This window comes from Phocoena phocoena, chromosome 5 (assembly GCF_963924675.1).
Source record: "Phocoena phocoena chromosome 5, mPhoPho1.1, whole genome shotgun sequence".
Lineage (NCBI taxonomy): Eukaryota > Metazoa > Chordata > Mammalia > Artiodactyla > Phocoenidae > Phocoena > Phocoena phocoena.
Window position 1 is genome coordinate 31907064 of NC_089223.1, and position 25773 is coordinate 31932836.

At 37.1% G+C, this 25773-nt stretch overlaps 1 protein-coding gene across 7 annotated transcripts in view; it reads left to right on the plus strand.

Moving 5' to 3' along the window:
• Nucleotides 1-25773, plus strand: part of ARFIP1 (ADP ribosylation factor interacting protein 1) — a 130071-nt gene that overhangs the window by 77765 nt on the left and 26533 nt on the right. For all 7 annotated transcript variants that reach the window (XM_065877102.1, XM_065877103.1, XM_065877105.1 and 4 more), the window contains 3 exons: nt 6188-6409; nt 13852-14009; nt 23190-23364. In XM_065877102.1, coding sequence (XP_065733174.1) covers nt 6188-6409; nt 13852-14009; nt 23190-23364 — 555 coding nt within the window. The remainder of the gene's footprint in view (nt 1-6187; nt 6410-13851; nt 14010-23189; nt 23365-25773) is intronic.

Below are 25773 nucleotides of genomic sequence, written 5' to 3' on the forward strand. Positions count from 1 at the left end.
ATGTCCTGGCTATTGTAAATAGAGCTGCAGTGAACATTGTGGTACATGACTCTTTTTTTTTTTTTTTTTTTTACATGACTCTTTTTGAATTATGTTTTTCTCAGGGTATATGCCCAGTAGTGGGATTGCTGGGTCATGTGGTAGTTCTATTTTTAGTTTTTTAAGGAACCTCCATACTGTTCTCCATAGTGGCGGTATCAACTTACAGTCCCACCAGCAGTGCAAGACGGTTCCCTTTTCTCGACTCCCTCTCCAGCATTTCTTGTTTGTAGATTTTTTGATGATGGCTATTCTGACTGGTGGGAGGTGATACCACATTGTAGTTTTGATTTTCATTTCTCTAATGATTAGTGATGTTGAGCATCCTTTCATGTGTTTGTTGACAATCTATATATCTTCTTTGGAGAAATGTCTGTTTACATCTTCTGCCCATTTTTGGATTGGGTTGTTTGTTTTTTTGATATTGAGCTTCATAAGCTGCTTGTAAATTTTGGAGATTAATCCTTTGTCAGTTGCTTCATTTGCAAATATTTTCTCCCATTCTGAGGGTTGTCTTTTGGTCTTGTTTATGGTTTCCGTTGCTGTGCAAAAGCTTTGAAGTTTCATTAGGTCCCATTTGTTTATTTTTGTTTTTATTTACATTTCTCTAGGAGGTGGGTCAAAAAGAATCTTGCTGTGATTTATGTCAGAGTGTTCTGTCTATGTTTTCCTCTAAGAGTTTGATAGTTTCTGGCCTTACATTTAGGTCTTTAATGCATTTTGAGCTTATTTTTGTGTATGGTGTTAGGGAATGTTCTAATCTCATACTTTTACATGTACCTGTCCAGTTTTCCCAGCACCACTTACTGAAGAGGCTGTCTTTTCTCCACTGTATATTCTTGCCTCCTTTATCAAAAATAAGGTGACCATATGTGCGTGGGTTTATCTCTGGGCTTTCTATCCTCTTCCATTGATCTGTATTTCTGTTTTTGTGCCAGTACCATACTGTCTTGGTTGCTGTAGCTTTGTAGTATAGTCTGAAGTCAGGGAGCCTGATTCCTCCAGCTCCATTTTTCATTCTCAAGATTGCTTTGGCTATTCGGGGTCTTTTGTGTTTCCATACAAATTGTGAAATTTTTTGTTCTACTTCTGTGAAAAATGCCAGTGGTATTTTGATAGAGATTGCATTAAATCTGTAGATTGCTTTGGGTAGTAGAGTCATTTTCACAGTGTTGATTCTTGCAATCCAGGAACATGGTATATCTCTCCATCTATTTGTATCATCTTTAATTTCTTTCATCAGTGTCTTATAATTTTCTCCATACAGGTCGTTTGTCTCCTTACGTAGGTTTATTCCTAGATATTTTATTCTTTTTGTTGCAATGGTAAATGGGAGTGTTTTCTTAATTTCATTTTCAGATTTTTCATTATTAATATGTAGGAATGCCAGAGATTTATGTGCATTAATTTTGTATCCTGCTACTTTACCAAATTCATTGATTAGCTCTAGTAATTTTCTGGTAGCATCTTTGGGATTCTCTATGTATAGTATCATGTCATCTGCAAACAGTGACAGCTTTGCTTCTTCTTTTCCGATTTGCATTCCTTTTATTTCTTTGTCTTCTCTGATTGCTGTGGCTACAACTTCCAAAACTATGTTGAATAAGAGTGGTGAGAGTGGGCAACCTTGTCTTGTTCCTGATCTTAATGGAAATGGTTTCAGTTTTTCACCATTGAGGATGATGTTGGCTGTGGGTTTGTCATATATGGCCTTTATTATGTTAAGGAAAGTTCCCTCTATGCCTACTTTCTGCAGGGTTTTTATCATAAATGGGTGTTGAATTTTGTCGAAAACTTTCTCTGCATCTATTGAGGTGATCATATGGTTTTTCTCCTTCAGTTTGTTAATATGGTGTATCACGTTGATTGATTTGCATATATTGAAGAATCCTTGTATTCCTGGAATAAACCCCACTTGATCATGGTGTATGATCCTTTTAATGTGCTGTTGGATTCTGTTTGCTAGTATTTTGTTTAGGATTTTTGCATCTGTGTTCATCAGTGATATTGGCCTGTAGTTTTCTTTCTTTGTGACATCTTTATCTGGTTTTCATATCAGGGTGACGGTGGCCTCGTAGAATGAGTTTGGGAGTGTTCCTCCCTCTGCTATATTTTGGAAGAGTTTGAGAAGGAAAGGTGTTAGCTCTTCCCTAAATGTTTGATAGAACTCGCCTGTGAAGCCATCTGGTCCTGGGCTTTTGTTTGTTGGAAGATTTTAAATCACAGTTTCAATTTCAGTGATTATAATTGGTCTGTTCATAATTTCTATTTCTTCCTGATTGAGTCTTGGCATGTTGTGCATTTCTAAGAATTTGTCCATTTCTTCCAGGTTGTCCATTTTATTGACATAGAGTTGCTTGTAGTAATCTCTCATGATCTTTTGTATTTCTGCAGTGGCAGTTCTGCTTTTTCATTTCTAATCCTATTGATTTGAGTCTTCTCCCTTTTCTTCTTGATGAGTCTGGCTAATGGTTTATCAATTTTGTTTATCTTCTCAAAGAACCAGCTTTTAGTTTTATTGAACTTTGCTATCATTTCCTTCTTTTCTTTTTCATTTATTTCTGATCTGATATTCATGATTTCCTTCCTTCTGCTAACTTTGGGGTTTTTTTGTTCCTCTTTCTCTAATTGCTTTAGATGCAAGGTTAGGTTTTTTATTTGAGATGTTTTCTGTTTCTTAAGCTAGGATTGTATTGCTATAAACTTCCCTCTTGGAACTGCTTTTGCTGCATCCCATAGGTTTTGGGTTGTCGTGTCTCCATTGTCATTTGTTTCTAAGTATTTTTTGATTTCCTCTTTCATTTCTTCACTGATCACTTCGTTATTAAGTAGTGTATTGTTTAGCCTCCATGTGTTTGTTTTTTTTACAGATCTTTTCCTGTAATTGATATCTAGTCTCATAGCATTGTGGTCGGAAAACGTACGTGATACAATTTCAGTTTTCTTAAATTTATGAAGGCTTGATTTGAGACACAAAATATGATCTATCCTGGAGAATGTTCCATGAGCACTTGAGAGAAATGTGTATTCTGTTGTTTTTGGTTGGAATGTCCTATAAATATCAATTAATTCCATCTCGTTTAATGTATCATTTAAAGCTTGTGTTTCCTCGTTTATTTTCATTTTGGATGATCTGTCCATTGGTGAAAGTGAGGTGTTAACGTCCCCTACTCTTTCTGTGTTACTGTCGATTTCCCCTTTTATGGCTGTTAGTATTTGCCTTATATATTGAGGTGCTCCTAAGTTGGGTGCACAAATATTTACAATTGTTATATCTTCTTCTTGGATCGATCCCTTGATCATTATGTAGTGTCCAACTTTGTCTCTTGTAATAGTCTTTATTTTAAAGTCTATTTTGTCTGATAACGAGAATTGCTACTCCAGCTTTCTTTTGATTTCCATTTGCATGGAATATCTTTTTCCATCCTCTCACTTTCAGTCTGTATGTGTCCCTAGGTCTGAAGTTGGTCCCTTGTAGACAGCATATATATGGGTTGTATTTTTGTATCCATTCAGCCAGTCTGTGTCTTTTGGTGGGAGCATTTAATCCATTTACATTTAAGGTAATTATCGATATGTATGTTCCTATTCCCATTTTCTTAGTTGTTTTGGGTTTGTTATTGTAGGTCTTTTCCTTCTCTTGTGTTTCTTGCCTAGAGAAGTTCCTTTAGCATTTGCTGTAAAGCTGGCTTGGTGGTGCTGAACTCTCTCAGCTTTTGCTTGTCTGTAAAGATTTTAATTTCTCCATCAAATCTGAATGAGATCCTTCCTGGAGAGAGTAATCTTGGTTGTAGGTTTTTCTCCTTCATCACTTTAAATATGTTCTGCCAGTCCCTTCTGGCTTGCAGAGTTTCTGCTGAAAGATCAGCTGTTAACCTTATGGGGATTCCCTTGTGTGTTATTTGTTGTTTTTCCCTTGCTGCTTTTAATATGTTTTCTTTGTATTTAATTTTTGACAGTTTGATTAATATGTGTCTTGGTGTGTTTCTCCTTGGATTTATCCTGTATGGGACTCTCTGTGCTTCCTGGACTTGATTAACTATTTCCTTTCCCATATTAGGGAAGTTTTCAACTATAATCTCTTCAAACATTTTCTCAGTCCCTTTCTTTTACTCTTATTCTTCTGGGATCTGTATAATTCGAATGTTGGTGCATTTAATGTGGTCCCAGAGGTCTCTGAGACTGTCCTCAGTTCTTTTCATTCTTTTGTCTTTATTCTGCTCTGCAGTAGTTATTTCCAGTATTTTATCTTCCAGGTCACTTATCCGTTATTCTGCCTCAGTTATTCTGCTATTGATCCCTTCTAGAGTATTTTTTATTTCATTTTTTCTGCTGTTCATCGTTGCTTGTTTCCTCTTTAGTTCTTCTAGTTCCTTGTTAAATGTTTCTTGCATTTTGTCTATTCTATTTCCAAGATTTTGGATCATCTTTACTATCCTTATTCTGAATTCTTTTTCAAGTAGACTGCCTATTTCCTCTTCATTTGTTAGGTCTAGTGGGTTTTTATCTTGCTCCTTCATCTGCTGTGTGTTTTTCTGTCTTCTCATTTTGCTTATCTTACTGTGTTTGGGGTCTCCTTTTTGCAGGTTGCAGGTTCGTAGTTCCCTTTGTTTTTGGTGTCTGTCCCCAGTGGCTAAAGTTGGTTCAGTGGGTTGTGTAGGCTTCCTGGTGGAGGGGACTAGTGCCTGTGTTGTGGTGGATGAGGCTGGATCTTGTCTTTCTGGTGGGCAGGTCCACGTCTGGTGGTGTGTTTGGGGGTGTCTGTGGACTTACTATGATTTTAGGCAGCCTCTCTGCTAATGGGTGGGGTTGTGTTCCTGTGTTGCTAGTTGTTTGGCATAGGGTGTCCAGCACTGTAGCTTGCTGGTCGTTGAGTGAAGCTGGGTGTTGGTGTTGAGATGGAGATCTCTGGGAGATTTTCACCGTTTGATATTACGTCGAGCTGGGAAGTCTCTTGTGGACCAGTGTCCTGAAGTTGGCTCTGCCACCTCAGAGGCACAGCACTGACTCCTGGCTGCAGCACCAAGAGCCTTTCATCCACACAGCTCAGAATAAAAGGGAGAAAAAGTAGAAAGAAAGATAGGAAGGGAGGGAGGGAGTGAGGGAGGAAGGAAGGAAGGAGGGAAGAGAAAGAAAGAAAGAGAAATAAAATAAAATAAAGTTATTAAAATTAAAAATAATTATTAAGAAAAAAATTGTTTTTAAAAAGTAAAAAAAAAAAAAAATTGGATGGATAAAACCCAGGACAAATGGTGAAAGCAAAGCTATAGAGACAAAATCTCACACAGAAGCATACACATACACACTCACTAAAAGAGGAAAAGGGGAAAAAATAATAAATCTTCCTCTCAAAGTGCACCTCCACAATTTGGGATGCTCCTGTTCCTCCCCCCTTCCCTCCCTCCCTACCTCCTCTTTCTTCTTTCTCCTTCCTTTCTTCCCCTCATTCTTCCTACTCACACACATATACGCAGCTATTTAAGGGGAAAATTGAAGGAAAAAAAGCATTTGAAACCAATAGGAGAGTAGAATTTTGGTATTCTTATTATTCCTATATTAATAGTCGAGTATCGTTCTTAAATCAATGCCAAGTATCTCAGTTGTTTTCAGTAATCTACCAAAGTGCACAAAACTTGAAATATGATTATGTGAGAGAGCTCATCTGGCAGTATATACACTAGCTAGATACATCTTAAAACTTCCTCTAATAAGTAATAGTTAAAAAACATGTCTGATAAATTTACTTTCAGGGGCTTCCCTGGTGGTACAGTGGTTGAGAGTCCGCCTGCCGATGCAGGGGACACGGGTTCGTACCCAGGTCCGGGAGTATCCCACGTGCCACGGAGCGGCTGGGCCCGTGGGCCATGGCCGCTGGGCCTGGGCGTGTGGAGCCTGTGCTCCGCAACGGGAGGGACCACGACAGTGAGAGGCCCGCGTACCGCAAAAAAAAAAAAAAAAAAATTTACTTTCTGAGTCCTGATGAACCTCTAAGGGGGCTGACAATTTTCTGTTTGTTAGGCTAGCTTGTTTGAAGCCAAAAATGGTGTATGCCATATGCTCCAGCATTTGCACTTTGGATTGCTGTATTACTGTTTTTTTCTTTTGTTCTTTTTTTCTTCCTAAACAAAGTATATCTTTCCACTTCTAGTGCACTCGACAGATTATCTCTGAGAAGCTGGGCCGTGGATCAAGAACTGTGGACCTTGAACTTGAAGCTCAGATTGATATATTAAGAGATAACAAGAAAAAATATGAAAATATTCTAAAACTGGCTCAGACATTGTCAACCCAGCTTTTCCAGATGGTGCATACCCAAAGGCAACTTGGAGATGCATTTGCTGACCTGAGTTTGAAGTCACTAGAACTCCATGTAAGATTATTTGAAATAACTATTGGGGGGTGAGGGGGATGAAAATGGCAATAGGAGTATACTAAGAGGTAAGTTGTTACATTTCTGATTTGCTGAATTCTTAATAAAATTGTAAATCTTGTGGTGTTCTTTAAGGTATTTCATCTAATTTTCAGGAAGGCCCAACTGACTTCTACCAACATAGTGGTCCAGTTGTACCCTCAAGAAGATGTCATCTGGAGGTTTCAGGGCAAGGGAACTTGGTAGAGGAAAGGAAAAAGAGTACTCAGCCTGCTAGAGCCTAGAAAGAATCATAGCTATGTATATAGCTGGGTGTGGGTAAAAAGTAAATTCAGGCACCTATTGAAAATCTCCTGCGTAGTCTCTGAATGTCCTGAGCAAAGAGTAGCTTGCTTGGCTGCATTTGTGATACACTTTTACTGAAATCATTACTGTAAAATTGTGAATTTTAGAATGAAATTATTTTTCTGTATATATCTATATAAGTATTCAGCAAAGCATTATTAACAAATCCTAATAATATCTTAAGTGACTCCTTTTATGTCTTTTTTTTTTCCTCACGTGGAGCCGAAAGGTACAGAAATTCCTTGCCTACAGACTTCTAACTTGTACAGTTAGATAATTTAGAGCATTAAATCATTTGATAATATCTAGTATCTTGGACAAAGAAAGTTTGGCTACAGATGACAATGTTGAGAAAAACATTGAGATTCAATTCTGAGTCATGAGACAGTCAAAAAGAAGAATGAAACTAATATTTAGGAAGCTGAGTTATCATAACAGCTGTAATTATTGAGTATCCAAAATTTCAATATAATGGGCTAGGTGCTTTATAACCATTATATCATGTAATTTATCTAACACTGCAAGAAATGTTATCCCCTATTTATAGATGAGGAAGTTGAGGCCAAGAGAGTTTACGTAGTTTTTATAAACTCACAAAACAAATAAAAGATAGAATTGGAATTTATATCCAGGCCTTTTTGTTTCTCCATGATCTCTTTTTTTTTTTAAATAAGAATTAATAGCATTTTTTAAAGTATTTATTTTTTGGCTGCGTCGGGTCTTAGTTGCAGCACACAGCGCACAGGCTCTTTGTTGAGGTGCGCAGGCTCCAGAGCAAGTGGGCTCAGTAGTTGTGGTGCATGGGCTCTCTAGTTGTGGCGTGCAGGCCCAGTTGCCCTGTGGCACGTGGGATCTTAGTTCCCCAACCAGGGATTGAACCAGTGTCCTCTGCATTGCAAGACAGATTCTTAACCACTGGATCACAAGGGAAGTCCCTTTCCATGATCTCTTGCTGTCTCTTTAAATGGAATCTTTAGATGGTCTGTGACCCAGAGAAAAATCCCCACAGTATGGAGAGAGGTAGCCAGAGTATAGGGTCTGGGGAAGTGCTGCAGTAATGTTATCACTGATGCTATATTCAGTAGAACCTATTAATTATAATAGTTAACAGAGATTGGGGACTTACTATACACTAGATACAGTGGTTTATATGTGTATTAGCTCATCTAATGCCCAGTCTTAGCTAGTAGTACTTTTATTATCTTTCTTTTACAGATGTGAAGTCCTTTTTTTTTTTAAACAGAACTGAAAGGGTAATCCTCAGTATTCAAGTCCATTGGACCCAGTTTGAATTTTTGAGTTTTTTATTTGAGCATTTTTAACTCTCTGTAAGGATTGGTATTTCATGACTTTATTCTTTCTTGGAGGTCCTCCAATGAGAAAATTTACTTATGCTTTTAATAGAATAAAACTTGTTATCTTGCAGCTACCATATGGGTCCATTGGAAATCAGACACAATATGGGATCTTAATGATCCTATTTTCCTATATCTTAAAACATTTTGCTGTTTCACCATCTTAGGAATTATTTCGTTATTACTCATCAGTTTTTTCCTACCATGTTAAAAATGACTAAGACAATAAGAAAACTAAAGAATGACAGCATTGCCTAGAAGAATGATACAATAGTGAGATAAATACTTTTTGTTTGTTTGCATTGCCAAAAAGAAATCTGGAGAAGCTATTTATGTAGTTGTTTGTTTGTTTTTTCATGTTCGTGCAACACAATTAAGAATTTTGGAATTTTTCATTTTTGCACATAATGGAAAGAGACTACAATACCAGATGAATACATTTCACAATTACTACACAAATCAGAAGATGACTGCAAAAAGATAGCAGTATTGACTCTTAACAGTGATGGCAAAATTGGATAATATCAGTGAAATTGCGGGCTATAAGTATTCCAATGATGATATCCTACGTGAATTTTCTTAAAGAGTCATTGAATAATAATGTATTTTTAAGGACAAAAGGAAATACGGTATTGTGTTAGTCAAGATTCTCCAGAGAAACAGAATCAACAGGATACATAGCTATATAGAGATTTATTTTAAGAAATTGGTTCACATGATTGGCAAGGCTGCTACCCAAAATCTGTAGGGTAGGCTGGCAGGCTGGAGACCCAGGAAAGAGTAGCAGTACAAGTCCAAAGGCAGTCTGCTAGCAGAATTCTTTCTTGTCCAGGGGAGGTCAGTTGTTGTTCTATTAAGGTCTTCAGCTGATTGCATGACATCCGCTCACGTTATGCAGGGCAGTCTGCTTTACTAACAGTACACCAATTAAAATATAAGTCTCATTCAGAAACACCCTCACAGAAACATCAGAATAATGTTTGACCAAATATTTGGACACTGTGACCCAACCAAGTTGATGCACAAACTATCCCAGGTATTTTCATTTAGTGAGTTGTTCAACAGGAGCAACTCCAACAAGCAACATTTTTTTAAAGAATCTGGACCATCCTGTTTTGCTAAGAAGACATGATATTCCTTCTTTTATGATGTTTATGCACCAAAATATACTTGATATATTTGTTAGTGAACAAATGCTGAAAGTAAATGCGTATACAAAAGTGATTTGAAGGAAATATATAATATAGACATTTTTAAAAATTCATTGAACATTCTAATTGATATTTATAAATGTAAAAGTAATGGTAAACTAGAACCTACTGGAGATGAATTTGAAATCTGGAATCAACATTTACAAGGAGGATGTTTTTGTATCATTCAAGGTTTTCCAGAGAAAGAGCATCAATAGGAGATACACACACACACACACACACACACACACACAAAAGATTTATTTTAAGGAATTGGCTGACACTGTTATAGGGATTGGCAAGTCTGCAATCCATAGGGTAGGCCAGAAGGCTGGAAACTTGGACAAGGTTTCTGTGTTACAGTGTTAAGATGGAATTCCTTCTTCTCCAGGAAACCTCAAACTTTTGCTCTTACGACCTTCAGCTGATTAGATGAGGCCCATCATGTTATGGAGGATAATCTCCTTAAAGCCAACTTTAAACCACGTCTTCAGTGTTTATCATCGTAAATGTGGATCACATCACAAAATCTGCACCTTTGTAGCAACATCTAGACTGATGTTTGACCAAACAGCTGGACACCATAGTCTTATCAAGTGGGCACATAAAATTAACCATCACAGTCCACCCTTTGTCAACTTAGCAGCACTTATATGCATCTCTTTAAACCACACTTAATCTCCAAATCAAGACAATAAAGTCTTACTTCCACCTAATGTGATATAACTATCCTGTGTACTATCAAAGACACAGCAACTCTTTCCCTAGAAGATGATGCAAAGTCCTTGGGTGAGGATCACTTTTTTCCTTGATCTCCTGAAACTTAAATACTATGGTGTTAACAATAGCTATATATCATGATATAAAGTTAATATATCTTATGTGATAAGGGAGGAAAGATAAGAGAGGGAAGAAAACAAAGGTACTTGCTTTACACACACACACACACACACACACACACACACAAACATTCATAACAAAGTAAGGAAGAAATAAGAATTATAGTCCTCATTTCTACAAATGGTCACATGGTTGTAGCTTCTTCCATTACCCATTCCATACTGCATTTGTTCTCAGGTAGCACCTCAGTCTGTGGTGGTTCTTTGCCTGGTGAGGTGACCCAAACCATCATTCCTGCAAGGTCCAGACCATTAGCAGTCCTTCGTGAAATGGGCTATTGTAGTTTTCCATTGAAATTAATCACAGGACATGGTAGTAGTAAGGGATCACCTGGGTTCCAGGCTTACTCTTCCTTACCTCCATTGCGGAGGGGCAGTCCAAATTCTCCTTGGTAATCAGGATCAGTCACACCCGCCAACACAGTAACTCTCTTCTTTGCCTGTTGGTTCTTTTTGAGGAAAAGCTTATAGAGTACAGTAAAGAGCTGAGGTCCACTTCCTTCCACCTTATGCCATATTAACTGAGATTTCTGGAAAATACATAGGGCAGGGGCTGGCACATAGTGGCACTAGATAAATTATGATGGTTATGATAGCTGTTGTTGAGATTGTGACAATTGGGGGTTGAGGAAGAATTTATAGATTAGTCCAGTTTCTTCATTTTCTAGAGAAACAACCAATATCCAGCAGTAAAAAAAGTCAAATCTCCTGAAGGGGATAGGAAATGATCTTTTTTTTTTTTTTTTTGCTGTACGCGGGCCTCTCACTGTTGTGGCCTCTCCCGTTGTGGAGCACAGGCTCCGGACGCACAAGCTCAGCGGCCATGGCTCATGGGCCCAGCCGCTCCACGGCATGTGGGATCTTCCCGGACCAGGGCACGAACCCGCAGCCCCTGCATCGGCAGGCGGACTCTCAACCACTGCGCCACCAGGGAAGCCCAGGAAATGATCTTTTAATGAATGCCTGTCATCTGTCAGAAACTTTATACAGGTTGCCTTGTTAGACTTCCTGTCAAGCTTGTAAGGGAATTATCTTCATTTTATTAGTAAGGAAATGGAGGCCCAAAGAATTTGAGTTATTCATGAGAGACACAAATCCATTGAGTGGCAGAATCAAGATATGAATTCCCAAACTGTTTGAATTTCCAAACTGTTTGAATTTCTAAACTAGACTTTTACCATTTTATCACATGCCTTCCTCCTAGTTCTGTTGTACCATGGCACCTTATTAAATTGTATTTTCTCAATTTAGAGGGTAACATCTACATTGAGATTAGGAAAGTTTCCACAGTCCGAATTACTATCAATTGTCAATTAGTTCTTGTGATTCTAGTTTTTTTGCATTATTGTTTAAAATAACTCATTTGTGATTAATTAGGTAATAATATCTATTACTAAAACTAGATGTTTTAGGTCCAATCATATGCTTCTGTTATTTAGTCCTAATGTATAAGTTGAATGGGAAATGGTGGTCATTTATATTTGGTACATTTACATCTGATAAATATTGTAAATAATGTAGGAGCTGCTGAAGAGAAAATAGTTCAAGTGTTTTGAAACTTCATTCTCTCTCTATATAAAGCAAGTAAATTTTTAGATCAAGGAATTGTGTTGGCCTTTCTTCTTCACTGACAGATTAGAACTGCAGCCCTGTTCTTGATATGTATACCCTTTGACTATTAAAATAATGTGTAAAATACCCCTGTCCAACTGAGAATACTAAAATAACTTATCAACTAAATGAAGGTTGAGGCATGTTTTATTTTATTTTCATTGCCAAAAAAGTATATTTAATTATGTATTTATAATGCATATGTATATTTATTTATTTCTAGTGTCCTAATTGTTTTGTAACATTTACTACTATGTCTCTTGTACCTTACTATAAAAAAGCTTTTTTATTTTAGCCAATTAAGTTTCCAAATTATGCAATAAAATCTGAAGTTTTATGCACATTTTCATCACAGAATTATGGGCGAGATTTACACTCATGAAACAGAACAGTGTCCATTTACTCCTCCTGTCTGCTTTGAATTTAAGGCTGTTTTTCTCATCTGTAAATATAGGATTCCAAATTCTGCTGTATAACATATCAATCTGCAGTGATTTCATCTTACAGTACTCTGTTTTTTTTGTTTATTTGTTGTTAGTAAAAGCACAGCTTTCTAGGTTATATAGATCTTCCTGTGGCTAAATTAGGACTTCTGGCATTTTCAAAGTTAATGTGGAATTGTGGATGTTGAAAACTTTTAGCAATGAACAGTGTTAACAGGGATATGATACAATGACATATACTTTGTTATACAGTGAATAGAAAAACTATGATATTTATATCCAACTCAATTTCATATTTTTCTTCCTCTTATTTGGTGATTTTTTAATTTTGCCTTTTACCTCTTAATGAACACCAAAGAAAATAAGAACAATTGTGTGAACTCTTTCTAAGTTTTTTTTTAATGTTCTCTCCTATATTCTATTTCCAGTAACATTTATTTAGTCTTCAATATTGTAACTTAGCTTGTAAAAATGGTGCCAAAACTCTTCAGCTTTTCTGCCTTTTATTTTAGTTTTTACATATATTGATTGATAGTCCTCTTATGTAATCCTTATCTGCCAATATTTGCAAATCAAGGGCTCTACAATTTTGAAGACTGAGTTCCAAGTAAAGAGTTACATGGACCTCTCTTAGATGGAAAATGCTTTTAGCATAATAAAGATAATTTTACTTTCTGTGTTTATTAATTATTGAATATTCTATCACCTGGAAATTTAATTGTACCTATAGCACTAACGTTAAATTTGCATCTTCTAAAATTCTAGTTAATTTAATATTACATTATCTTTTTCAGTTGAAATTTTAAAATGTTTTTAACAAACTCACAATTCTCAAATTGAATGATATATCTTATAATAAGATATGATCAAACTTTTTATTTGGTCAGATGTGTTCCTGATAATCTGTTAACTAATCAAACTTAGACTGGAAAGCTTTCTCTGCTCAAAATTTAGAGTTAGCCCTTGCCATTCATATGTTAAGGAGTCATGTGTAATGTTTGCTAAGCTAAGACTCAGTTTATTCAGAGAAAATGAACTAAAACTGGTGTTGAGTGATCTTTCCTCAGCTGTTTGTCCAGATAGATCTGAGCTTGGGAGTCAACTGGTTGCTAAGTTTACAAAGAAGTGTGTATTGTTAATATTTATACTTTAAGGAGATTCAGTCAAAACACAAAAATTACAATCTATTTTATGTCTGAAAGTTTTAGCCAATTGTTACCTAATTTGGTTGTGAAAGTTAAAGTTTCTCTGATTAATAATCTGCTATAGTTTTCTTCTTAACAGCTGTGCTTACAGTATAATAGAAACAAAACGTAGAAATGAAAATAATTTTTCTAGTACGAAGTAGTTTCACTTTTTAAAATTATTTGATTTTAGCTATGCCTCAGAGCTGAACAATTTGGTTTATTCGACTTTTTCTGGAATTCTGTAGCTAGTCGTGATTTAGATTCCTTTTATTTATTTAAACATTGAAAGAGAAAACTTCTAAAGCTAGATTTCTAAATCAGATATTTTCCCAATAGTGATATGTTTGAGATTTTCTTTAGTCACATTTACTAATTTGTAACTGGATAAATTAAGATGACTTTTTTGTTTTAGGAAGAATTTGGCTATAATGCAGATACACAGAAACTGCTGGCTAAAAATGGAGAAACTCTTCTAGGAGCCATTAATTTTTTCATTGCCAGTGTGAACACTTTGGTGAATAAAACAATTGAGGATACATTAATGACTGTGAAACAGTATGAAAGTGCCAGGTAGGTATAGATTTTCATTATATTGTCTGTTTTACCAGGTGGTACATAATTTGGTTAAGGTTTTGGGTTGCAAATAAGAGAAACTGACTCTGGCCAATATGGGCAGAAAAAGAATTTATTAGAAGGTTATAGGGTAGCCCACAGAGCTAACAGAAAGGCAGGAGAACAGATTCTAGAAACAAGCAAGAACCAAAGCCAAGTTAATGCCTCAGAAGAATCTAATTAGGGTACTTGATGCTGCTACAGCTCCCATAAATAAAAATTTCCAAAAGCTCCTGAGTACCTTGCTTCATTGCATTGAGAGTATCCGGTTGTGCGCTGGCCATGTGCCCAAACCCTGCCTGCTAGGGAATAGGGAGGTGGAGGAGCTCCCGGCTCCAGCTTCCTTGGAAGAGGACAGGGCCTTGTGTTCTGCCAGGTAGATACCAGATGCCCTTTCTAATCTGGCCTAAGCCTGCCTCTTCAATCATACTACCACTGCTTCCCTATAAGCAGTTACACTGCTTCCGCAACAGCCAGATTCATAGTTTCAATTTCTCTTGAATATACTGGCTCATTTCTGCCTCCATGATTTTGTTTATGTTGGTTATTCAGATTATAACCAGGCTTCACAATCTTCCAAATTTTACCTTTTACATAAATTAAAGTATTTACCTTAAATTTTCATAGTTGTTTATAATGCAGTGTTTTCATACATCTTTTTTTTTTTTTTTTTTTTGCGGTACGCGGGCCTCTCACTGTTGTGGCCTCTCCTGTTGCGGAGCACAGGCTCTGGACTCACAGGCTCAGCAGCCATGGCTCACGGGCCCAGCCACTCCGCGGCATGTGGGATCTTCCCGGACCGAGGCACGAACCCGTGTCCCGTGCATCGGCAGGCGGATTCTCAACCACTGCGCCACCAGGGAAGCCCTCATACATCTTTTTATACACACACACACACACACACACACACACACACACACACACACACACAATTTCCCTATCTCATAACCATCCTGTTAGGTAAACAAAATGCATATTAATCGGTACTTAGAAATGTCTAAAAAGTAGCAGATCTACGATAGCATTTTTCAACTTTGATTCCAGGCCCAGTTTTTTTCCCCCACTCATTCCTGTCCCCTTTGAGTTTTTTTCCTCTGAACACTTGATTTCTTTATTTTCTGTTATACTTTTTATAGCATAGTTGAAGATAGTGCAAACTTTACCTTTTGGGTATATAACTTTACTTTTGGCCTCTTGATGTAGTTTAATAATGTGAGAAATGCCTATGAAAACTCTAAACTCATCTAGTCTTTTTGCTATTGAGTGCTTTTTCTGAAGTATATATGTCCTTATGCTTTATATAGCTAAAAGCCCAAACCACTTGGAAAGTTAACTTTTTTTTTTCTTAAAATTTATTGGTGGTAGTTACTGAAAACATTTTTGTACCTTATAAACACTTACACAATTCCAATTCAAGCTATAAAAAGTTACTACCATGTTCTGTCTGTAGCTTACCTTTTTACACACACCCTCCTTACTCTCCTGAAACTCTTTTTTTTTCTATTGAACTATAGTTGATTTACAGTATTACAGTATTGTGTATAACAAAATGATTCAGGTATGTATATATTCTTGTTCAGATTCTTTTCCTTTATAGGTTATTACAAGATACTGAATATAGTTCCCTGTGCTATACAGTAAATCCTTGTTGTTTATGTATTTTATATATAGTGGTATGTATCTGTTATCCCTCCCCCCTTTCCCCTTTGGTAACCAAAAGTTTGTTTTCTATGTGTATGAGTCTGTTTCTGAGTTGTAAATAAGTTCATTTGTATTATTTTTCAGATTCCACAAATAAGTGATATCATGTAGTATTTGTCTTTCTCTGTCTGACTTAGTTCACTTAGTATGGTAATCTCTAGGTCCATCCATGTTGCTACAAATGGCAATATTTCATTCTTTTTTATGGCTGAGTAGTATTCCATTGTATATATGTAACACATCTTTATCCACTCATCTCTCAGTGAACACTTAGGTTGCTTCCATGTCTTGGTTATTGTAAGTAGTGTTGTTGTGAACATTGGGGTGCATGTATCTTTCTGAATTAGAGTTTTCATCTTTTCCAGATAAGAGCCCAGGAGTGGGATTGCTGGATCATATGGTAACTCTATTTTTTGTTTTTTAAGGTACCTCCATACTGTTTTCCATAGTGACTGCACCAATTTACAGTCCCACCAACAGTGTAGGATGGTTCCCTTTTCTCCAGAACCCCTCTAGCATTTATTTATTATTTGTAGACTTTTTTTTGATGATGGTCACTCTGACTGGTGTGAGGTGATACCTCATTGTAGTTTTGATTTGCATTTCTCTAATAATTAGAGATGTTGAGCAACCTTTCATGTGCCTAGTGGATGTCTGTATGTCTTCTCTGGAGAAATGTCTATTTAGGTTTTCTTCCCATTTTTTAATTGGGTTATTTTTTTGATATTGAGTTGTGTGAGCTGTTTGTATAGTTTGGAAATTAAATCCTTGTTGGTCACATCGTTAGCAAATATTTTCTCCCAGTCCATACATTGTCTTTTCGTTTTGTTTATGGTTTCCTTTGATGTGCAAAAGCTTATGTTTGATTAGGTCCCATTTGTTTATTTTTGCTTTTGTTTCTATTGCCTTGGGAGACTGATCTAAGAAAATATTGCTACATTTGATGTCAGAGAATGTTTTACCTATGTTCTCTTCTAGGAGTTATAAGGTGTCATGTTTTATACTTAAGTCTTTAAGCCATTTTGAGTTTGGTTTTGTGTATGGTGTGAGGGTGTGTTGTAACTTCATTGATTTACATGCGGCTGTCCAGCTTTCCCAACACCACTTGCGGAAGAGACTGTCTTTTCTCCATTGTATATTCTTGCCTCTTTTGTCAAAGATTAATTGACCATAGGTGTATGGGTTTATTTCTGGGCTCTCTGTTCTGTTCCATTGATCCATATGTCCATTTTTGTGCCAATACCATGCTGTTTTGATTACTGTAGCTTTATAGTATTATCTGAGGTCTGGGAGGGTTATGCCTCCTGCTTTGTTCCTTTTCCTCCAGATTGCTTTGGCAGTTCTGGGTCTTTTGTGGTTCCCTACAAATTTTAGGATTATTTGTTCTACTTCCGTGAAAAAAGTCATGGGTAATTTGAATAGCGATCTCATTAAATCTGTAGATTGCTTTAGGTAGTATGGCAATTTTAATAATATTAATTTTTTCCAATCCAAGAGTGTGGGATATCTTTCCATTTCTGTGAGTCACCTTCAATTTCCTTTATCAGTATTTTATAGTTCTTAGCATATAGGTCTTTCACCTCCTTGGTTAGGTTTATTGCTAGGTTTGTTTTATTTTGTTTTGTTTGTTTTGTTTGATGTGATTTTAAACGGGATTTTTTTTTTTATGGAAGGTTAACTTTTGATCTTTGCACAAGAAAAGATGCTTCTATCCTATGCTGTGTTTGTAATTTTCAGTTTAGTATTAACATACTAAATCAGATTCTTACCAGATCTCAATCAGATTCTTAATGACTTGGATAGGAAGGTCAAGACAAATAGCTGTGGTTGTCAGGTGGGAGAAGGACACAGATGGATCTGTGTGCCTTATTTAGGATTTGGGCTTGGTTTTTTATTTTTCTTTATTGTTTGAAGTATTTACTAACATTGTATTAAAATCAGAAGGTGGGAACAAAGAAACAGAAGAAATCTTATCAATATGATTTCCCTCAATAACATTGCAGGAATGTCTCAATAAGGTATCTTCCAGTGGGACTTGCTTCAGTTCCCAGTAACTGGTTTTCCAGTCTCTGTTTAAATCCTTTCATGGGCATTGCCAGTATTTTTCAAAGTATATACATTATTTCAAAGTATATACATTTATTATGTAAATTTTTCACTTCTGTAAACTCTGGTTCTTTTCCAAATCTATCTATTCCTTACTCTTAGTATCCTAATTTGTTTTCCCTTTTACCTGTTTAATCATTTTAAGCATTCTTATTTTCTAGTCTAAAAAGATTTTAAATATGTGCTTTTGAAGATGAAAATTCTTTTGTTCCAAAAGTATCCCCTATCACTTCCCAGTTAAGAACTACATGAATCTAGTTTCTATAGACTTTGTAATTGTCCACCTGTCCTGAAATATATTTTAGCTACTATTTTTAGTTTTAGGTATTTTAAAATATAAAATATATTTCATTTGAAGTATGTCATATGTTTCTCTTCAGCCTTAATTTCTAACATGCTTTTAAAAATATTAACCCATATTAAAGAAAGACAAATATATTACATGTCACTGTTCGTACAGAAAACATTTTATATTTAATTTGCAAAGGAGAAAAATAAGCCTCTAGAGGTTAAATGGTTTGTTCGCAGGAATCAGTTTCAAAGCCAAAATGAAAACCCATGGGCTCCTTACCTTCTATTTTTGATCATCAGGCCTCAAGCCTGAACTGGACTAATCTCAAATTTTCACATCTGATTATAAAAAATAATTTTCATGTCTTATGATGAGGAATCTGACTTAATGTACAATGTGATATAAAATCTCAATTTATCCAATGTATAGGTTTGCTTAAAACTTTTGAGCAAAATTATAAACCAGGTTATATGTACTTGGTAGCTGGTTATCAGGAAACCTTTAGAATACCTCTGTGTGTACTTTAAAAACCAACAACAGTAATGACCTCATCCCGTAATTTATTCTCTTTTATTGAAATTGCAATATATGATTTTATTCATTAAGCTTGGCTTGGTGGTTAACTTTTCTGTACATTTATGGAGTAGCTGAGGCATTGACTAGTTGTAACACTAAAACATTGTCTACTGAGGGATAACACTGAAAAAGAATCCCAGATTAAAAGTTTCTCAGTAGCTGAATTTTCTTCTCTGTCAAAACCAGAATTTATTGAGTTTTAGGGCAAGGGTCAGCTATTTGATCAGCACAAAAAGTGGCAGTTTAGGCAAATGTCCGGGTGGCCTTTTAATGCTCCCTATTATGTATTGTACAAGTATTTCCTAGCTGTCTGGTGCTTCGTGTATAGAAAATCTTATAACAGCCCATTCAACACTTCTCCATAGCAGCACCAACAAGGGAGCCTATTGTGGTCAAAACTTTTCAGATGTGGACACCTGTTCTCTAGAAGTTTTATAGAAGCCATAAAGTAACCAGCTATCACTAACTTTATTGGTATGGACTCAGGGCAGACTGGCAACCTTGAAGTGAAGAGTTGCATTTTGAAAACTTAGTATACTTCTCTTCCTAGTGTTAATGAGCACTGTTAGATAAACTCCTAGGGGAAGTTTTAGTTTGACACCATCTACAAACTGGATATAAATGAAAGCATATAAGGTCAGTATTATAACTGTGTTTAAATTAATTGCTGTTATTTAAAAGTATACCCGAGGCTATGAGGAATATTTGTCTTCACATTAAATCACCACACATTACTGTTTATTTTTGTCTACTTCTCTCTCATTTTTTACTGTTTTTAGTATGTTTGCTTCAGGCCATCCCTCTTCTAATTTGGCTGAAATAATAAGCCCTCTAAACATATTAGTTATTAGCAGGTGTCCCAAGTACTTTGTACATACATTTTTTTGTGGAGATTATTATTTCCATTTGTAGATGAAAAACTGAAGCAGAAGGAGAGAAAAAAAAACTAGCTCAAGACATTAGAGCCAGTAAAGGGCAGACTGGTCATGCAATTTGGCCATAGAACCCATGGAATTTAACTTGCTATCCCATGTCAGTCTTGCCTCCCAAATTTTTAGTAACTGTCTCCTCCTCCTTAGCTTTACTACCATTATCCTTCCTGATTTAGTGACTCATTTCTCTTTTGCCCAGTCTTCTAATTGGTTTCCTTGCTTCTGATTTCTTAATCTTCTACTCTGGTCCATCCTCCATGCCTTATATTACCACTAGAGTCACCTTTCTATCCTGAGCGAATAGAATGTGTCACTTTCTAGATCAAAGTTCTTCCATGGCTTTCCGTCACTTGTCCTACTGGAGTCAGTCTGATCCCTTTAATATGGCCCTGCTTAATCTCAATCCTGCCTTCCTGTCTGATACTAATTCCTTTCGTTATCTTATTCCAACTTCAGGTTCTAAATTATTGAATTACTTCCCAAATGTGTCATGGTATCTTACAAATCTATGCCTTTGTTCATGCTGTTCTCTTCCTGAAATATTCTGCCAATCTCCGGGCCCCAATCCACCTCATAAACTCTTACCATCCTTTGAAATTTAATTGTTTTAATTCTCTTCTGAGATGCCTTTTCAGATACCTGATTAAGTAATTCTTCCTCTTAATTTCCACCGTACCTTATCTTCCTTCCCCCATGGCAGTATCCATTATCTCATTTTGTTGTTGTGTTTAAGAGCTTCTCTCCCTCCAGGCTGTTAGCTTCTTGAAGATAAGCTATGAAGATGAGCAGATAGTTTTCCTTTCTAGCACAGTGCCTGGAACATAAAATGTTAATACTTAATGTTTGTTGAATGAATCATTGTATCGATGAATAAATAAATGATATGCTTTTGACCCTGAAAGATAAAGTTACTAAATTTAGCACGAGTTGAGAATAAATTAGGCTTGGTATGAGGGACTGATGTGTTCTTTCTCAAGTCGTATATACATTCTAGAGTAAGTTGTTTATTAATTCCTGAAATAGGAGATATGAATTGTACTATAGATATTTTAATAAAGAGCTTTAGTTTTAGGGCATAAGTTTGTGGTGCTGATTTTGACTAAATTAGAGATCACTTTGCTTCTTCCTAGCTGAGTACTGAATAGTTGACACTGCTAGATAAGTCACTGTTTAATTAGCAAGGTAATGCTATACCTACACGGGTGCTTTGACAGAGGTATTGTAACGTGCTGTGGGATTCTGGTTTGTTGGTGGTGGGGTAATTATTTCAGTTAGTGGTGGCAGAGTATTAGGAGAGGCATCTCAGGGAGCACAAGGTGATAAGTGCTCTGTAGTAGATGCCACTGTCACATTCTAAATAATGTTACGGAAATCCGTCTAGAGTTCCCATACGGTAGTCACTAGGCACATGTGTCTATGGATTATGAAATGTGGCTAGCCTGAATTGAGATGTGATGAAAGCTTAAAACACAATGGGGACTTCCCTGGTGGCACAGTGGTTAAGAATCCGCCTGCCAATGCAGGGGACACAGGTTGGAGCCCTGGTCCAGGAAGATCCTACATGCCACGGAGCAACTAAGCCCATGCACCACAACTACTGAGCCTGAGCTCTAGAGCCCGCGAGCCACAATTACTGAGCCCGCATGCCACAACTACTGAAGCCCTCATGCCTAGAGCCTGTGCTCCACAACAAGAGAAGCCACCGCAATGAGAAGCCCATGCACCTCAACAAAGAGCAGCCCCCGCTCGCTGCAACTAGAGAAAGCCCGCGCGCAGCAACGAAGACCCAATGCAGCCAAAAAATAAAATAAATTTAAAAGTTTTTAATTAATTAATTAATTTTTTTAAAAACAATGGATTTCAGAGACTCAGTCCCCCTCTCCCCCAAAAGTGAAATAGTTCATTAGCGATTTTTTTGCATTGATATATGTTGCAGAGATAATATTTTGGATATATTGTGTAAAATTAAATATACTGTTAAACAGGTGAAGTTAACTTTTATTATTTTAACATGACTGCTAGAATATTTAAGTTACATATGTGGCTTGCATTATATTTCTGTTGTGCATTGCTGACCTAGACTATACTTTAAGAAGTGCCAGCCCACAGTTAACTCCCTTTTACGAGTTAGTTTATGTCATTCTAAAGTGTACTATCCCAACACAGCCAAAATTAAAAAAAAGAAGAAGTAGTCTACTATCCTCACCTGCTTTGCCTTATCAATATTAACCAATTCACATGGGGGGTTGATCACTACCCTGATCTTGCTAGCAGTACGTTTTAACATCTGTTTTTTAAACTGGTTTTTATTTATTTTTTTTAGCCTCATGGCACGTGGCATCTTAGTTCCCCCACCAGGGATTTACCTGGCACCCCCTACATTGGAAGCACAGAGTCTTAACCACTGGACCACCAGGGAAGTCCCTAAACTGGTTTTTTAAATTGTGGAGGGACCTCCCTGGTGGTCCCGTGGTTAAGAATCCACCTTCCAATGCAGGGGACCCGGGTTTGATCCCTCGTCGGGAAACTAAGATCGAATGTGCCGCGGGACAACTAAGCCCACACACCGCAACTACTGAGCCTTTGTGCTCTGGAGCCTGTGTGCCGCAACTAGAGAGAAGCCCACACGCTGCAGCAAAGAGCCCATGAGCCACAACAAAAGATCCAATGTGCCGCAACTAAGACCCAGTGCAGCCAAAAATAAATAAATAAATATTTTAAAAATAAATAAACTGTGGAAATTTTACTCTTCAGTTAATACTGTTCTTGGAAAGGAATAGTTAATGAGATTAAGAAGCAGCCCCTCCCCTCCCCTCCCACCATGCTTATATTAATAGCTCTTTGTACTAAAGAAGTACTTGATTTTTGTTTTTTTGCGGTACGCGGGTCTCTCGCTGCTGTGGCCTCTCCCGTTGCGGAGCACAGGCTCTGGACGTGCAGGCTCAGCGGCCATGGCTCACGGGCCTAGCCGCTCCGCGGCATGTGGGATCCTCCCGGACCAGGGCACGAACCCGTGTCCTCTGCATCGGCAGGCGGACCCCCAACCACCGCGCCACCAGGCAAGCCCAGAAATACTTGATTTTAAAGGCGTAAGGTGGGCTTCCCTGGTGGCGCATTGGTTAGGAATCTGCCTGCCGATGCAGGGGACACGGGTTCAAGCCCTGGTCCAGAAAGATCCCACATGCCACAGAGCGGCTAAGCCCATGCGCCACAACTACTGAGCCTGCTCACCTAGAGCCCATGCTCCCCACAAGAGAAGCCACTGAAATGAGAAGCCTGCGCACCGCAACAAAGAGTAGCCCCTAGTCGCCGCAACTAGAGACAGCCTGCGCATAGCAAGGAAGACCCAACGCAGCCAAAAATTAATTAATTAAATTTTTTAAAAATAAAAAAAAGCATAAGGTGTCAAATATGCATGAGAATTATTATATATTAATGTATAATATGGAACTATGATGTAGTTCCACTTCACGTCCTGAAGTTATTTCACACTGTCTTTGTAGTGTGCTTCACTTACTCTCTTCTTTCCAGAATTGAATATGATGCATATCGTACTGATTTGGAAGAACTGAATCTTGGACCACGTGATGCAAACACTCTGCCAAAGATTGAGCAATCACAGCATTTGTTCCAAGCACATAAGGAAAAATACGATAAAATGCGCAACGATGTTTCTATCAAGTTGAAATTTCTAGAAGAAAATAAGGTAAATTTATTCTTTACCTTCTGAGATCTTTCTGTGGACTTTAAAGTCACCCTAAAGAGAGATAAATAGAAAGTTTTTTGTTTCTGTTAACTGTCTTTCATTATAGAATTGACCCTTGAACAGCTTGGGGGTTAGGGGTGCCAACCCTCCATACAGTCAGAAATCCACATGTTGGTCCCCCGAATCCAGGGTTCCCCAGAGTCTGCGCTTCCACATCTGCAGGTTCAACCAACCACAGATCATGCAATTCTGTAGTATTTACTGTTGAAAAAACTTCACATATATGTGGACCCATGCAGTTCAAACCTATGTTGTTCAAGGGTCAACTTCGGAATTGTTGGAAATGGGATTCCACTTATAATCAGCGTTTTAGTTTTTAGAAGTACATAAAATATATTTACCTTTCTGTCATAAAAGTCATCTTTCACATGTAACAATTGGCAAAAAATACTTGATGTTGATCTTCAGATTGGTGTTGGTATCAAGTGCTTTAAAAAGTTGCATAATGATAGATTCTGTTCTGAATATTTTGAAAAATTTTTATTAATGGTAGGTACAGATTTCAGGAAGGGGACATCATTCTTCCCAGTAACTAATAAATGAGGAATGACTGAAAGGTTCCGTTGAGGGCTGCAGTTAGCATAACCTAGAATAAATAAGCCAGGAAACCAATTTTATACATTATTTTCATGTAACATGAATACATCCAAGGACTAGAACAGTAAGATCTGAGATGGACCTGCTTTCCTTGGAGGTAGACTCAGGTAATAACAGGCTCCCGAGCTTTGGTTTAAGTGAAGGACAGGTTCCCATGTTTAACATTACATGCATATTCAGTTCGGGGAGGGGGATTGCAGTTCTGAAAATGGAAGAGCCAGTAGTGAGCTAGGTACAGAGGAGGTGTAGATCAGTCCTCTGGAGGTGGGGTCTCATCATTGCACATTGGTGGTCCCCTTTCTGCGCTTTTCACATCCTCTGAAGTCATAATAGACCTTCAGCTCTGCTTTCTTCCAGATATCGTCTTAATATTAATTTTCTTCAGTTCTAACTGTCTGTTGATATCTTCTTGTTTTCCTTAACATTTCCTTAGAAACTCTTCTGGCTACCATAAGAGCTGCATACATTTCCTTCAGGCCAGCAGTATCACGCACTTGTTTTGTTAGCTACAATGGGTGAAAAGTACTGATTTTCCATTACACTGAAACCATTATAGTGTCAGTAAAGGAAACCTCAGCGGAGTCATGAGACAGCTTGCCCAGCACCATTCAGACAAGAGCACAGTGAGCCTTTTAGCGTTCATTAGCTGAGCACGTGAGATGGCATTCATTTCAGTCATTTGGTTTAATATTTTGAAGGATAGGAATATGTCAATACTTAGATATAGACATATATTTTAAATAAAAATATTTTTTACGTACTCCCCTAGAATCAGTGCGGTACAGTGTGGTGCTAAATGAAATATGCTAGCATTTTATGGGCTCTACCTAAAGCTAATTTGAATGGAAAGAAAGGAATTTGTCTAATTTGGGGGTTCAGGACCTCTGCTAATAGAGAAAATTATTTTAGGAAATGTTTAAAATGGTAATTGTGGTCTATTGGAATCTATTGGTATTTATTGTGTGCTATTCTCTGGATAGTGAGATTATGGGTAATTTTGTTTTCTATGTATTTTTCTGTATTTTAGACATTTTCAATGAAAAGTTACATTGCTTTTATAAAAAGGAGAGAAACATTTTGAAAGAATTAGTATCCCTAAACCATCTATGTTTATATGGTTCTTGCCAGAGTAAATAAAAATAAGCAAATTATACAAAGATAAATAATGTCTGTGTGACTGCTGCTTCTCTTACTATGTAACTGTTTTTGAAACTTGGCAGTAGATCTCCAGATTTAGACATGAATCAGGGAAGGCAGTTATTTGTCAGTTACTAGGCATTTTATTTATATTCTCTCACTTAATCCTCATAACAACCTTCATACTCAGGAGACACACTGAGAAGTGAGGAAAGAAGAGACCAGCTAGGTCATCTCTGTAAATTGTACATGTCAGTCAGGTGGCTCTCATATCCAATTTTATCTTATTGGCATTGAAGAATTTTTAAAGTTGCGAGTAACAGAAAATTATGACTTAAAAACACTCTTCAGGCACCGTAGTAAGGGTCTCGACTAGGTTCACTGCATTAGCAGAGAAAGCAAAGAGCAGTGGCTTCAAGGCTGCATGACAGGAATTAGGAAATCAACATAGGAAGCTGGTTTGGCCTGAAGCTTAGGGATGAAGGTTGGGAACTTATTCTATTTAACCCAGTATTTAGTTTGAAATGACAACAAGATATTCACATGGAAACAATTGGTAGGAAGTTTATGATGTGGGTTTGCAGTTTGGATGAACAAAGTCAGGGTTCCAGAGAT